Here is a 15,374-nt window from a genome sequence, read left to right as displayed (position 1 = left end):
TATTTTTTAAATTCCAAAAAAGCTAAATGGTGGGGGCAGTGTAGAAAGATGGCTCAGTGGCTAGAATCATTTCTTATTCTACAGTTCAGTTTTCAGCACCTACATCAGGTGGTTCACATCAGTCAGCTCCAAGGGATCTGACACTCTCTCCTGGCCTCTGGTACCTCAACTCACATGGTATATATTCACAGAATACACACATAAACTAAGGAAAAGGGTCACACAAGCATGGAATCAGATCAGTGTCTTGCTCAGCCATCCTCAGAGAGCTTCCTTCTACAGTAAATGGGAATAAAAACAGAGACCCACATGGGACAAGGTGTAGAGAGCAAAAGATCTTGCAACACCGAGTCCTAAAAGAGATGTCTCATCAAATTCCTCCCCTCAGAGTTCAAGGAACCCTGCCGAAAAATAGGAGGGAAACTTTTAAGAGCCAGAGAGGGTGGAGGACACCAAGAAAACAGCGCCTTTCAAATACAGCAGGACTAAAGCACACATGAACTCAGAGACTGTGGTGCATGCATAGGGCCTGCACAGGTCTGTGCCAGTTGGGGTCCCAGTGCTGAGAGGAAAAGTGGAAACAAGTCTTCATCCCTATCCAGAAGCTATCTCCAATTGATAACCACTCAGAAAGGAAAAGTCAGCTTTCTCCAACAGAGTCTCACTAGGTACACAAAACACTCTTAAGAACAGACCCATGCCCAGCAGTAGAAAATGCACACAAACTCAAAGGCATTTTTGGAGGTTCTCTGTCTCATAATGCTTTGTTTGGGCACTATTTTTCTTTTGTCCTTACAGGTCTTTTGGGTATGCATTACAGTTTTCCTGCTGTGTTTTTAAAGGATTTCTGAGTATGAACTTGTATGTCTCAGCATCTATATGTTTCGTGGACTTTTTCTTTGATTCTTTTTCTTCTGTTTCATCCTATTTCAGCTTGATATTATTTTACCTTATTTATTAATTTTTAGATGCTAGTTTGTACTCTAATGAGATAGGGCAAGAGTATGGATTTGAGTGGTGAGGAATTCAAGAGGATCCGGAAGGAGTTGGGAGAGGTAAAATCTTATAAAAAGAGTATATTGTATGAAAAAGGTCTATTTTTCAATAAGAAAATTAAAATTTCAAGCCAGGTGGTGATAGCACACACCTTTAATCCCAGCACTTGGGAGGCAGAGGCAGGCGGATCTCTGTGAGTTCAATGCCAGCCTGGTCTACAAGAGCTAGTTCCACAACAGGCTCCAAAGCTACGAGAAACCTTGTCTTGAAAAACCAAAAAGAGAAGAAAGAAGAAGAAGAAGAAGAAGAAAAATTTAAATTTAAAAAAAAAAACTAAGGAAAAGCAAAGGAAAGTAAAACAAATACAGCAATGTGGCAATAAGTAAAAAGAACAGAAGAAGAACACACCGAAATACGGAAGTGTTTACAACGATCAGCCAAAGATGTTCATGCCGTGCCTTCCATGCATGTGAATAGGGGCATACACACAAACACCCCCCCCACACACACACACACACAAACACATACCTAAGTAAATAGTTGCAATAAGTGAAGTGAAATGTAGGGAGAAAAAACAAGGCAGAAGAGACATGTACTCTTTTGAAAAAATCTACATAGAAGATGAAGAGGCAAAGAAATGGAAACAGATCTGAGATCACTGAAGAGGTAAAACCTAAAGCATGTGGCAATCAATATGGGGTAAAAGATGAAAAAAGGAATCAAAAGCAATTCTAAAATTTATAGTCAGAGAAAAATGAATGCTTTTCCCATTGACAATGGCTTGGCTCATCATGCACTGATTCTGATCTAACAGGCAGGTAAAAAAGAAAGAAAGAGAAATAGTAAATAAAGGAGAAGATTTAAAATCTAGAAAAATCTGTCTCCTAGAAGCCTTTCCACATGATGCACCTTATTGGCTCAGTTGAGAGTGTGCTTCCCTAGCATGTACAAAGCCCAAGCTCCAGCCCAAGCAGCATCCACATTTTCTTTGCTTTCCAAACACACAAAAATTACACTTTATATTTGGTTCAATTTAGGAGTTCTAAAATATTATATTGGGTTAACATATTATAAAAAGGGAAACTATAATTTATCCCCAGCAAACAGCATAGCTATTTTCTTTTAAATAACCCATAATTTCACTTAGAAATCTATAGAAAATCAAGTAAAAACTACACAAAGTCAGCAAGCTAGTGTGAAGGTACAGCTGAAACAAACCCTTGTGGGTAAAGAGGCCTAGCCTGAGATCTACAACTCCATGTCAAATACTGACCTCTCCATCACTATCAGATATCACTATGAATAAGTCCTCAAGTCTACGCTTCTTCTTTATACTGACGGGACTGGTGGTTTCTCGATCCTTCTTCTCTGAGTTATGGCTTTCAGAGGCTTCTTTAATTTTTTTCTTTCTTCGTGGCATCCTTTTGCCTGAAATGCAAGTTCAATAATTTACTCAAAGTATATTTCTAATCAAGAGGATATTTCTAATCAAGAGGCTATTCAATTTGGTCATGTAAAAGCAAATGACAGCCATTTAAGGGAAATGATTCTAGATTTTAGAACTTTTCACTATTCATTAAAATTTTTGTCATTTTTTTTCTGCAAAGAAATATATACTTGTATGCATATCCCTATCTATACAGGTGATGGACATATGTATACATCCATATAAACACATACAAATAAATCTAATCTCTCTAGTGAAATTTCAATAGCATAAAAACAATTTATCTTGGCTCCTTATACATTAATTTACACAACTGATTTCCTCAAGTATACATTAACAATTTACCCAAAAGATCTTTTTAAAAAAAAAAATAAGATTTATTTATTATATATACAGTATTCTGCCTACATATATCCTATAGGCCAGTAGAGGGCACCAGATCTCATTACAGATGGTTGTGAGCCATCATGTGGTTGCTGGGAATTGAACTCAGGACCTCTGGAAGAGCAGCCAGTGTTCTTAACCACTGAGCCACCTCTCCAGTCAGTGCTCTTAACCTCTGAGCCATCTCCCCAGCCCCCAAAAGATCTTTTAAAGCAAATACTAATACTCTTAATCAGGCGCAATTGCTCCCAGCACATCAGAAAGCAGAAGCAGGAAGATAACAAGGTAGAAGCTAACCCAGATAACAGAACTATGGTCTCCAAATTTAACAACAACAAAAACCTCAATACCTCAATCTGATAAAGGACTAACCCAAAAATTCCATAGCTAATGTTTATATATTTATATAATCATAGCGTGAAATCTAATTGGTCTTAAAAATAAGAATTTGGGGGGGCTGGAGAGATGGCTCAGTGGTTAAGAGCATTGCCTGCTCTTCCAAAGGTCATGAGTTCAATTCCCAGCAACCACATGGTGGCTCACAACCATCTGTAACGAGGTCTGCTGCCCTCTTCTGGTCTGCAGACATACACACAGACAGAATATTGTATACTGTATACATAATAAATAAATAAGTATTTAAAAAAAAATTAAGAATTTGGAGTCAGCTATCAGGGGGTGAAAGTTGAAGAATCAGCGAAGCAGAGCAGCCAGCCACTAGAGAGTTTTTGCCTCAGTCCCAAAGGGTGATCCTGTCCTCAGACGGACTGCTCCTCAGATTGCAATGAGCTCCTGTCATTTATTTCCCAGTCACATCCCTTCCAGTCTCCACCTCCTCAGCACTGGGATTAAAATTGTGACTCCCAAATACTGGGATTAAAGATTTGAGCCACACCTCTTGGCTCTGTTTCTCTTTTAGACTGGATCAATTTCATATAGCCCAGGGTAGCCTTAAACTAACAGAGATCTATAACAGAGCCTCTGTCTCCCAAGTGTTGGAATTAAAGGTGTGTGCTACCATTGCCTGGCCTCTGTGGCTAACTGCTGTGGCTAGTTTTGCACTCTGATCTTCAGGCAAGCTTTATTTGTTACATCATACACAAAATATCACCACGTGTAATAATTTAGATAGCAATGTATTTAAAGGGAAAATACTGAATTACTTCTCAAGACAAAGAACAAAGCAAACAAGTCTGCTTTGGCTCTGTCATGTGCCTATAATACCAGATTACTTGCATGCTGAAGCAGAAGGATTGTAAGGTAGAAACAACACTGAAAAAAATAGAGAGATCATGCCTCAAAAAAAAGAAAGAATGTTTGCTTTCATCACCAAAGATTATGGTGGAGGTTCTAGGTAGGTTAATTAAGGTGCCTCAAAGGGCAGAAGATGGCAGCCCTTCTCAGTGGAAGGTGTGTGTGTGTTCGTGTGTGTGTTCATATCCACGTGTACACACATACAGGTGAAATTAAAAGATTTCAAACACACCTTGAGCAATAATAGTTATCACTGACAGAATTATAGGCAGAGTTACAGACAGTTCTAAATCACCAGGTGGGGTGCAGGGAATTTAAACCAGTGTTCTCTGGAAGAGCAGTCAATGCTCTTATCCACTGACACATCTTTCCATCACCTGATTCTACTTTTTTAGAAGACTTAAGTTTCTTGCCTGCATGTATTATGTGTACCACTGTGTGTCTGGTGCCTGCAGAGGACAGAAGAGGGCTCCCAATCCTCTGGAACTGGAGTTTTATGCACAGGTGCTGAGAACCAAACCTAAGTCCTCTAGAAGAGCAGTAAGTTAAGTCATCTCCCTACACCAGTGGTTCTCAACCTCCCTAATGATGATACCATTAGGTTCCTCATGTTATAGTGGCCCCAACCAAAAAATTCTTTTTGTTGCGACTTCATAACTGTAACTTTGGTACTGCTGTAAATCACAATGTAAATAAATGCAAGATATCTGACATGTAACCCTTTTGAAAGGGTTGGTTGACCCCAAAGGGTTCAAGATCCACAGATTAAGAACCAATGTTCTACACACTAACTTCTAACAGCATAAAAAAATAATAAAACCCTAGCCAGTAGTGGTGGTGCACGCCTTTACCCCCGCCAGTACTTGGGAGGCAGAGACAGGGGTATCTCTGGGTTCAGCACCAAGCTGGTCAAGTCTGATCTACAGAGCGAGTTCCAGATCAGCCAGGGCTACAAAGAAAAACCCTGTCTTAAAAAAATCAAAATCAAAATAATAATATCCTTATGAATAAATTAAACAAAAAGCATATAAAATTTAGAACTAAAAATCTTACACTATTCCTTAAAAGGAGGTAGAAATAAAACTCAGTGGAAGGTGTGTGTGTGTTCAAACCCACATATGCCCACACACAGGCAAAAATGGAAGATTTCTGCCGGGAGGTGGTAACGCACGCCGAGCACTTGGGAAGCAGAGGCAGACGGATCTCTGTGAGTTCGAGGCCTGCCTGGTCTACAGAGTGAGTTCCAGGACAGACTCCAAAGAGACACAGAGAAACTCTGTCTCGAAAAATCAAATAAATAAATAAGATTCTAAACACACCTTGAGCAATAATAGTTATCACTGACAGAATCAATGGACAAACTTCTAGTTATCTCATACCCACTACAGGTTATTCCTCCCAAGAACTCTTGCTACATGGTAGGCATCACTCACTAACACGTTGGGAAACAGAAAAAAAAAAAAAAAGCAAATGGCTCTGCTGAGACGACACACGATGCATCTGATTCTAAAACTAGACTTTCTTTGACGTAACTACAGAGCACTGTCTCTCAAAACAAACACGAAAGCCCTACACGTCGAGCTCACTTCCTCCTCAGCGTTGCCCGTGTTTGATATAACGACTAAACCGTAGTTAGACAGGAGTCAAGTGACCGGATTCATGCCCAGTTCCACCCCTGCAGAGACCACACTCGGGTCTCGCACGGTTCTGCCTGTCATCGTCCACCGGGGAAACTCAGCCGCTCTACAAACGACGCAAAGTGGTGGATAGCACAGGTTTCAGTCTTTCTCGGCTGACTATAGCAGGAGGATCGCGAGTTAGAGGCCATCTTGGCACGCAGTGAGTTCAAAGCCAGGACCACCAGAGAGAGCCGGGAGGTGTCTTAGGCGAGGGACTAGGGAAACCAACTCCCACTCGACAACCAAAGTAGCGTGGGGGAGGCGGGAGCCTAGTCCCGTCCTCTAAGTCTGTTAGTCGGGCCGGAGACGACGAAGCCAGCTCGCTCCCGAGAGGCTGTGGGCGCGCAGGGCCCAGGAGGCCGCGGGCCGCCCTCGCGGGGAGGGAGCACCAGGGGCTCGGAAGCAAAGGCCCGTCCCGAGCCGCCAGCGCGGCCCCGCGTGGGCTCCCGCCCGGCCGACCAGCCTACGCGCGAAAAGCAGGCGCGACCCTGACGGCCGCAGGAGACGGAGGCGCTGCGTACTCACCGCGGCTCCCGCCGCTCCACTGAGCGGCTCCCGAACGCTGGGGGTCGCGAGCGGCCGCGACTCCTCAGAAAGTGGAGAGCGCGCGAGGGGGTGGGGGGAGCACGGGGGCGGGGCAGGGGCGAGGCGCGCAGGCGCAGGCTCGGGGCAGCGTGGGCCGAACTAACCACCCGGAAGCCACGCTCTCAAGAGTGCTTTGGCTAGAACTTGGCCGTGGTTTGAAGGAAACCTCTAGGGTCTCAAATACCTATAGTAAAATCTTCGAAATCAGCTCTGCTACATCAAGCCTCCTCTGGCACTTTATTTGTATGAATTCTGAGTTACATTGAAATTAAATATTTACGTAACTACTTAGAAACTCTCGGATAGTAAATTAATGTCTGATCGTCTCCGTAGAAAGCAGAACACCCTGAAACTCAGCTATGGCACGTCGCAATTAGAATGGAACACTTCTGATGATTTGATGTGATGCATTTTTTATAACAATGTCATTTGTAGCCGGGCGGTGGTGGCGCACGCCTTTAATCCCAGCACTCGGGAGGCAGAGGCAGGCAGATCACTGTGAGTTCGAGGCCAGCCTGGTCTACAAGAGCTAGTTCCAGGACAGGAACCAAAAGCTACGGAGAAACCCTGTCTCGAAAAATCAAAAAAAAAAATGTCATTTGTAGAAAAATAGAGATGTGGCTGGAAAGATGGCTTAGTGGTTAAGAGCATGTACTGCTCTTGTAGGGGTCCCAAGTTTGGTTACTAGAACCCACATAGGGTGGCTCACAACTGCCTGTAACTCCAGCTCTAGGCATCTAATGCCTTCTAACCTCTGCAAGTCTGGCATTCATACACATACATAGGTATAAAACCAAAGCTTTAAAATACTGAAACTTCTACAAGTGAGCATAAGTTCCAGATAGCCCATTTCTTCGAAAAAATAAATGCCAATAGCAGAAATATCTAATACAGCAAAGATGAATAAAACATGAAATATTCATACAATAAAATTCTACAATTAAAGCTCAACTGAATCCTATGTAACATTTTATAGCCCCTAACAAATCTTGCTGATGCCAGGCCTTTAATCCTGGAACTCAGAAGGCCTTGGCAGACAAGCCAGGCCAGCCAGGGCTACATTTCTCAAAAAAAAAAAAAAGGGGGGGGGGGGTAGGGGGGGGGGGAGTAGTGGTAGTCTTACTGAAATAATAGCAAGCCAATAAATATGAACAAATATTAAAAGATTTGCACAAACTTAAAGAAAACAGTATATATTAAATATTAAATGTTATTCTTTTTAAAAAAATGCTGCAAGATCCCCGCGGCAGTAGGCAGCAGAAATGCTGTAGGTCCCAAAAGGTGGCGGTGGGCCATGTGGCGGCAGACAGCAGGCCCTGGGAGCAGCCAGTCCCAGGCAGAGACAGCTGCTGGTCCCAGAGCAGTGGTGGCGGGCCATGTGGCAGCAGGCAGTGGGCCCCAGGCAGAGACGGCTGCTGGTCCCAGAGCAATGGCTGGTTCCAGGCAGGGAGACACATGGCGGGCAGGCAGAAGACAGAAACATGGATAGACACGACATGCAGGGTGAGGTTGAATGTTTATTCAGGGAGTTATGGAGGAGGAAGGGTGAAGAGGGGGACAGGGAGAGAGAAAGAGAGAGAGAGAGAGAGAGAAGAGGAGAAAGAGACAGAGAAGGGGGGAAGCAGAGAAGTGGGGAGAGAGGCAGAAGTGAAGCTGCCTCTCAGAGAGGAAGATGGAAAAGAGAATGAGCTCAGGCCGGAAGGAAGCTGAAGATCAGCCTGCCTCAGCGGATGGGGAGGAGAATGGGTGTGGCTTGTCTCTTAAAGGGACCAAAACCATAACATTAAATGTGAGTGTTCCTACCTCTATTTTTGTATAAGAGTATGCTTATAACTTTGTCTATATTGTATTGACACATCTACCATATTACAATGTACATTTCTACCTCTGATACTATTTATATAATAACATTGTTTACATTTGATATGTAATGACATTGTTTACAGTTGAAGATCATTGTCTTCATATATTGGACAGTTGTTTATTCTCTTAGTCTTCAAGTTAGATAGGTATTGAGAATTATATGTTTGTCATATTTATTTTTAGGTTAATCTGGTTTTTTAGATACATAGAGATTATATTTAGTATAGATAGTATGATCTTCAGCCTCTTCAAAGAGCTGTAGAATATGGCCTTTAATCTAACCTAGAATTCTGTGCCAACGAGACACAATCACTCCTGGCAACGCCACTCTACTCCCGAGAGAACGTTGAGCACCAAAGACACTCCACTGGGAGCTTGTCTTCTTGGCAGAACTGGCCTTTGGGTTAAGAAAAGCACATACCTCAACTACTGATAAAGATACAAAACATCCATAAGTGGATAAAACAGGATTGTCTTATCTTGCCAAGACAGGGTAGGATAATTCTAAGAAAGTTCCTTGCCTTTAATAATGGTATGTCAGTTATGTTAGGCCTTAGCCAAAGCTGGTTGACTCAACATTACAAACGAGACTTTGGGTGATTGCCCAGGTAGTCAGTTGTCTCTGTCATTTGTTGCATATCTTGGATATCTCTCGTTTGTTAAGTAATATTAATTCCCTTCTCAGATCTTTGACAGAGTTGAAGATTAGATAATTGTAGTTACTCTCTACATTATTTAGATTCCTTGAGATAGAATGTTTAGCAAAACTTTTGTTCTCAATATTGTTTGTTATATTTATTATTTGTTATTATTGTATATAGTTGTATTTGGTTTAGTTCTGTCTTATTTAGACAAAAGGGGGAGATGAAGGGATAGCCCAGCCCCCTTAGGGGGCGTGTTCGCCTCGAGCTAATGTTTACATATAAATCTGGCGAGCTTGAGCCTGCTGCCCTCTTTTTTTTTATCTCCTGCTCACCGCTGGATCCCTGGTGTTGTAAGCTATCCCCTCATTAAAATTTGCTGTTTCATATTAAGCTAGCCTGGTTATTACGCTGATTACATATATAGTATATATATAAACTATAAATAGCTCATAGTTTGCAAAAAACTATGTATGAAGATCATAAATTAAAGGACCAGTTGGATAGATGGGTACACATCATGGTAATAATATAAAATCATAGATTAATGGACCAGATAGATAGATGGGTATACATCATGGTAATAACATGGAAATGAGAGGAGGAAGTAAAGAAGAAGTGGGAATAAACAGGACTTCAGATAGATGTCAAGACCAGGACTGATAGCACACACCTAAAATCCAAGCACTCAAGAAGCTGAGACAGGAGGATTGCCACAGGTTGGAATCTGGCCTGAGCTACACAGAAAGCAATAAGCCAACCAGGGCTGTATTCCAAGACCCTGTCTTCAAAAGAGTAATGATAATAATAAATAACAAGCTGTCAACAGTTGGATAGCAGAACACAAGTACATTATTCTTAGTACTTTTTTGTAATATTTAAATTCTGGAATATCTTTACTGTATTCCCCTATGTCACTGACTTCTAAACCATCCTTCAAAAGCCAGCTCAACTATTTATAACCTATTGCTTCCTCGGCTGCTTAGATATTGTGTCCCATGATATGCTATTATTACTTACCACATGTATCTATAGCTTCCCTAAGACTTGTAAGCCATCTTATAACATTGCCCATGGAACCAGCAGGACAGTTCAGCAGGTAAAGGCACTTGTCACCAAATCTACAACCCACCTGGCAGAAGGAGAGTACCAACCACCAATCCTACAAGTTGTCCTCCCCCCTCTGGATACATGGCATGGCACACTTTCTTGTACGTACACACACACACACACACACACACATATATGCAAAACAAAGAAAGATATAAAGATTAAAAATATTGCCCATGTAACCTCAGCAGGTAGCAAAGGGCCCAGCCAAAAGAAAACACTCAATATCTGTAAATTGAATTCAGATGAATTAAGCTGGGAGCAGGTATCACATAAGGCCTCAAAACAGCAGTTCATGGGCAAATGACTTCGAACGTAACATACAGCACAGTATAAACAGCAAAGGAGACCCTGCCTCAACAAGGTGGAAGATGAGAAGCAGCTCTTTAGAGTTGTCATCTGACCTCCACCACTGCACAAACACGCCCCACTCACATACATCACATGTGAGCATACACACACGCCAAATGTTTAAAGACTGTGGTTTTCACGCAGAGCACTGTCTCTGGGGCAGAGCGTCCCTGTGTAGCTGAGGACGATCTGAACATACTGTGCAGCACTCTCAGTGGAAGGAAGGGAATGCGGCTCAGCAGCAGCACGAGGAGCTCCCACTCTCCCACAGGGGCCTTCAGTCAGACAATGCCAAGTCCTTGACCATGCAGCGCATAACAGGATTTTAGGATGAAGTCAGACATGGAGGCACACACATATACAGGAGAGGAAACAGGAGCTTAAGGTCAGCCTCAGCTACAGCAAGTTCAAAGGCAGTCTTCAGACTCTGAGACTGTCTAATAAACAAACAAACGAAACAGTAACTATCAAGAGCCAAAGAGAAGCAAAATTAGTGAGTTTACAAAACAAGTGTCTAGGCAGAGTGGCACATACCTTTAATGTCAGCACTCAGGAGGCAGAGGGAAGTGAATCTCTGAGTTTAAGGCCAGTTTGGTCTGCATAGTGAGTTCCAGGACAGCCAGGGCTCTGAAAAGAGATCCTACCCAATTAAAACCCCCCAAAAAAGCAAAGAAAATACAAGTGATAGAATTGTAGGGTCAGCCGGACGATGGTGGCGCACACCTTTAATCCCAGCACTCAGGAGGCAGAGGCAGGTGGATCTCTGTGAGTTCGAGACCAGCCTGGTCTACAGAGCTAGTTCCAGGACAGGCTCCAAAACCACAGAGAAACCCTGTCTCGAAAAACCAAAAACCAAAAAAAAAAAAAAAAGAAAGAAAGAATTCTAGGGTCAACCCCCAACTCAGTCCTACAAAACTCCAGACCTATATTTACTTGTTTATTGAATGTTGCACTTAGATGTCTAATAAGCTTCCCCAGCATTAACTGTCAGGATAGCAACGAAGTAAAATAAATACATCTAGAAATATTTTTTAAAAAATAAAATTATAAGTAAGGTGCATTTATTTAGATTTAGGTATGAGAAAGAGTTAAACTCAATGTCACAAATACTTTGGCCCTAAGAAAACACAGAATGGAGCCAGGTGGTGGTGGCATCTACCTTTAATCCCAGTACTCAAGAGGCAGAGGCAGGCAGCTCTCTGCGAGTTTGAGGCCAGCCTGGTCAACAGAGCAAGTTCCAGGACAGGCTCCAAGCTAAAGAGACACCCTGTCTCTTAAAAAAACAAAAAGGAAAAGGAAAAAAGAAAGTATAGACTGGTTTTTATTTTAATTACATTTATTTACTTGGTGTGTGTATACATGTTTGGGTCTGCGGAAGAGATGATGAGCTGTGGAGGCCAGAGGACTGATCTCGAGTCGCCACCCTCTGTCTGCGGCAGGCATGCATAGGAGATAGCAGAGCTGAGGACCCTATTTGAGTTTGGATTATAAATATACACATGCATCCTCTTGTAACAATACACTTGACACCCCAGCTCCTTCACCTGTATGTACTATACACATGTTCCTCTCCAAACAATATACCTAGCAAACTCAAAACCTCAACCCCCAGTCTGCATCAGGCTACACATACTCCTATCTCTGAGCAGAAGTTTCTCCACCCCTAGTAACAATCAAATTTAGACAGTTTCTATTTAAGTGTGTGCCCAATATATTCAGATATGAAGAACAGAAGGAACAATCTGGTCTGAACTGGTTTTGGATGATGTGCAGCAAAGCAAAATATCTAGAAATGTTTTAAGGAGAATCCTCTATTTACCATCTCATGATGCCTATGCATAGCTGTATGTGCATATTTCTAAAATCAGATACGTTATGGGAAAGGACATGTGCACTAGGAAAAGTCAATACATGAACTAATCTATCAATCAAAGAAGAAAACCACCTAAACTATACAGCCCATTGTAACCAGCCCCACCTTCCTTTAGACTCAAAAAAAAAAAAACCTGCAAGGTGCATCGTGAGCCCTTGAGTGCCCTCACTCATATGACCTACTGTCTTTTGTAATCATTTTATAGAGGGATACTCATAAAATGTATTATTGATTTGCTCCAAATAAAGATAGCATGCTTCTTTTGTAAATCTTTGTGAGCCCTTATCTACTGGCTTGAGAAATGTCTCCCATAGACTCATACTTAGTCCCCAGTTGGTGGTGCTGTTGGGGGAGGTTGTAGAACCTTTAGTGGGTGGAGCCTTGCTGGAGGAAGTACATCCCTCAGGGTGGGCTTTGAGAGTGACAGCTGGCTGCACGTCCCCTGTCTGGCCAGCCACTCGCTCCGGGCCTCCTTCCCTCCAGAGCTGTAAGCCAAATACAGTCTTCCTTTTCTAAGTCATTTTTAGACTAGTCTTGGTGTCTATCACAGCCACGGAAAAGGCACACCTTATTTCTTCAACTCTTTGAATGAGAGGAAACGAACACAGAAACACTCAACCTTGACCCTGCCCACCCAACCCCAATCATTAGTAACACTTGTACCGCGGGAGAGTCCCAGGGATCAAATTCAGGTTGTCAGGCGTGGTGGCAAGCACCTTTACAGACCGAGACAGCCCTTTTCTGCTTTTACGAGTCAGTGACTCACGTGTCTTAAACTAGCCTTGAACTCCTGGTCTCCCAATTCTATCTCCCAAACTGTCGGTTAACTGGCCTGCCTTGCCACACCCTGCTTAGTGTGTTGTTTCTGATCCTTTGAGAGGTCTTCAGGAAGACAAGCACTATCTCAGTAAGCAACTTTGGCTCCTTTGGTTATTTTGAAATTTCAACTCTCAGTAGGAAAAGCAAACTAGAATCCTGGATCGGGGCATCTGTCACTTCACTGTCTGCCTGAAAATGATGCCTAAAGTGAGGCATGAGTGCACACCTTCAGTCTCAGCACTCGGAACGCAGAAGCAGGTGAACCTTTGGGAGTTCGAGGGCACTCTGGTCTACTTAGCGAGTTCCAGGATAGCCATGGCTACATAGAGAGAACTTGCCTCAAATAATAATAAGATACCTAATATAACAGTAATATAATAATATAATATATATATGATAATATAATAATAATTCAAGTCTGTGCCCTACTTTACTCCATTATCATGTGAAACAGTGGCTTTTCAGATTCGATCTCTTTGTCTTGCCTTGAGAGATTCCATTTTACAAGCAGCTTGTTTTGTTTTGTTTGTTTTTCGGAGACAGGGTTTTTCTGTGTAGCAATGGAGCCTGTCCTGAAACTCGCTCTGTAGACCAGGCTGGCCTTGAACTCACAGACATACACTTGCCTCTGCCTCCTGAGTGCTTGGGTCACCGCCGCCCAGGAAGAATAAATTAAAATCTTATCGAGAAAAACAGGCCCAAGAACTTTGATCAAACACCACAGACCAAGAAGAGGATCTAACTCCCTCATCTGGACCCCATAGAGTGACTAAGACTGAGATGGCATTAGCCTCCACTCTGACCTCAAAAACATGATGGCAATCCTCCTGCCTCAGCCTCCAGGGTGATGAGACCACAGGCATGCACCACCATACCTTACTTTTTATTGTTTGGGTTTTGTTTTGTGGGTTTGTTTTGTCTCGTTGAGGATCTACTATAAAAGAGGCTTGCCTTGAACCCCTGGTCATCCGCATCCACTTCCAGAGTACTTCCGTGGCCTCAAACAGTCTCCTTGTGTAGCCCAGGCTAGCGTCAAATTTGCATTTCCCTCGCCTTAATCTTGAAAATTTGGGAATTTTAAATATGAGCCACCTCGATCAGCTACTTTTTTTTGAGCGAACTATATAAGATAGACAAGTTTATTACAGAGTAACGTGTCATCAAGGGATGGCAGTGGGCAATGGCAGAGACCGCTGGGGAACAAACCACTTTAATGGGGTGAGAGTAAACAATAGCCAGAGAGACAAGTGTCCTAATTTACATTTTACGTAGGCTTTATACTATTATAAGCCTCTAGCAGATAGTTTACCAATGGATATTTTCCTGTCCGGGTGACTGCCGGGTGTGTTTGGATTGACTATTTTGAGAGGGAAAATGTGCGCTTTTGTTCTTTATCTGAAAGCCTCCTGCTATGTAGTAATCTCAGGAGCTCTTGGAATCAGACTTAGATAATCACCAATTAATGACCTTCTGGGCATTTCAGGATGTCACAGGTCTACCCAGGGCCTTAGATGAGCCCTCTTGCTGACCTCTGAATTTCCCCCTAACAAGCTTTATTTAAGAAAGAGCCTCTTGCCGGGCGGTGGTGGCGCACGCCTTTAATCCCAGCACTCGGGAGGCAGAGGCAGGCGGATCTCAGTGAGTTCGAGACCAGCCTGGTCTACAAGAGCTAGTTCCAGGACAGGCTCCAAAGCCACAGAGAAACCCTGTCTCAAAAAAAAAAAAAAAAAAAAAAAAAAAAAAAAAAAAAAAGAAAGAGCCTCATATAGCCCAGGCCGGCATCGACCTCCTGATCATACAACCCCTAACTCCAACTCCCCTGTGCTGAGACAAAGGGCCTGTGTACCATCATATCTGTCTTTCTGTGTGTGTTTATGGGTTTTTGTTTTTTTGTTTTTGTTTGTTTGGTTGGTTTGGATTCTCGAGACAGGGTTTCTCTGCGGACCAGCCTGGCCTCAAACTCACAAATGTCCGCCTGCCTCAATGCTGGGATTCAAGGCGCACGCCACCACAGCCGGCTACCACGTCTGCTTTAACGAATTCCTAAATAAAACAGTTCTAGAATCTGGTCCTTCGGTTCCCTACCAAAGAAATGGGAGAAATTTTCCTACATATAACAAAAAGAAATGATTAGTGTCAGTCAGCGGCTCACCGTGAGCAAAGATGAGAGCCCTGAGCTAAGAACTGCCTGGAACGAAGACGCCTTGGCGTAGTAATCACCATCCACGGTTTTTCCTCCAGGTCACCGCACTCACTGCAAAGTTCCACCGGTATCAAAACAAATTGCGCCTCAGGGTTCCGCCCCAACGTGGTTTGCAGAGCCCGAACCTCGCGAGATTTGCTGACCGGGTCAAATCCCCGCTTACCCGCCG

The 15,374-nt window shown here is 43.0% G+C and overlaps 1 protein-coding gene across 6 annotated transcripts in view; it reads right to left on the bottom strand.

Moving 5' to 3' along the window:
* The window catches only part of Uimc1 (ubiquitin interaction motif containing 1), an 81,350-nt gene extending 66,059 nt beyond the window's left edge, over positions 1 to 15,291 (bottom strand). For 3 of the 6 annotated variants that reach the window (XR_005975028.1, XM_041660421.1, XM_041660418.1), the window contains exons 1-2: positions 15,155 to 15,291; positions 2,270 to 2,424 (exon numbers count right to left, since the gene is read on the bottom strand). Coding sequence is in view for 3 of the 6 variants with exons in the window: in XM_041660421.1 (XP_041516355.1) it covers positions 2,270 to 2,416 (147 nt within the window). In the remaining 3 variants the exon portion in view is untranslated. Of the gene's footprint in view, positions 1 to 2,269; positions 2,425 to 6,285; positions 6,391 to 15,154 lie in introns of those variants that run through there. The other 3 variants (XM_041660420.1, XM_041660422.1, XM_041660419.1) reach the window with 2 other exon arrangements.
* Positions 15,292 to 15,374: the final 83 nt, after the last annotated feature.

This window comes from Microtus oregoni, unplaced genomic scaffold (genome assembly GCF_018167655.1).
Source record: "Microtus oregoni isolate MIOR12 unplaced genomic scaffold, Mior012 000011F_ref0000422, whole genome shotgun sequence".
In the NCBI taxonomy this organism is placed as follows: Eukaryota; Metazoa; Chordata; class Mammalia; order Rodentia; family Cricetidae; genus Microtus; species Microtus oregoni.
Note: the sequence above shows the minus strand (reverse complement) of the source record. Positions and strands in the feature narration are given on the sequence as shown.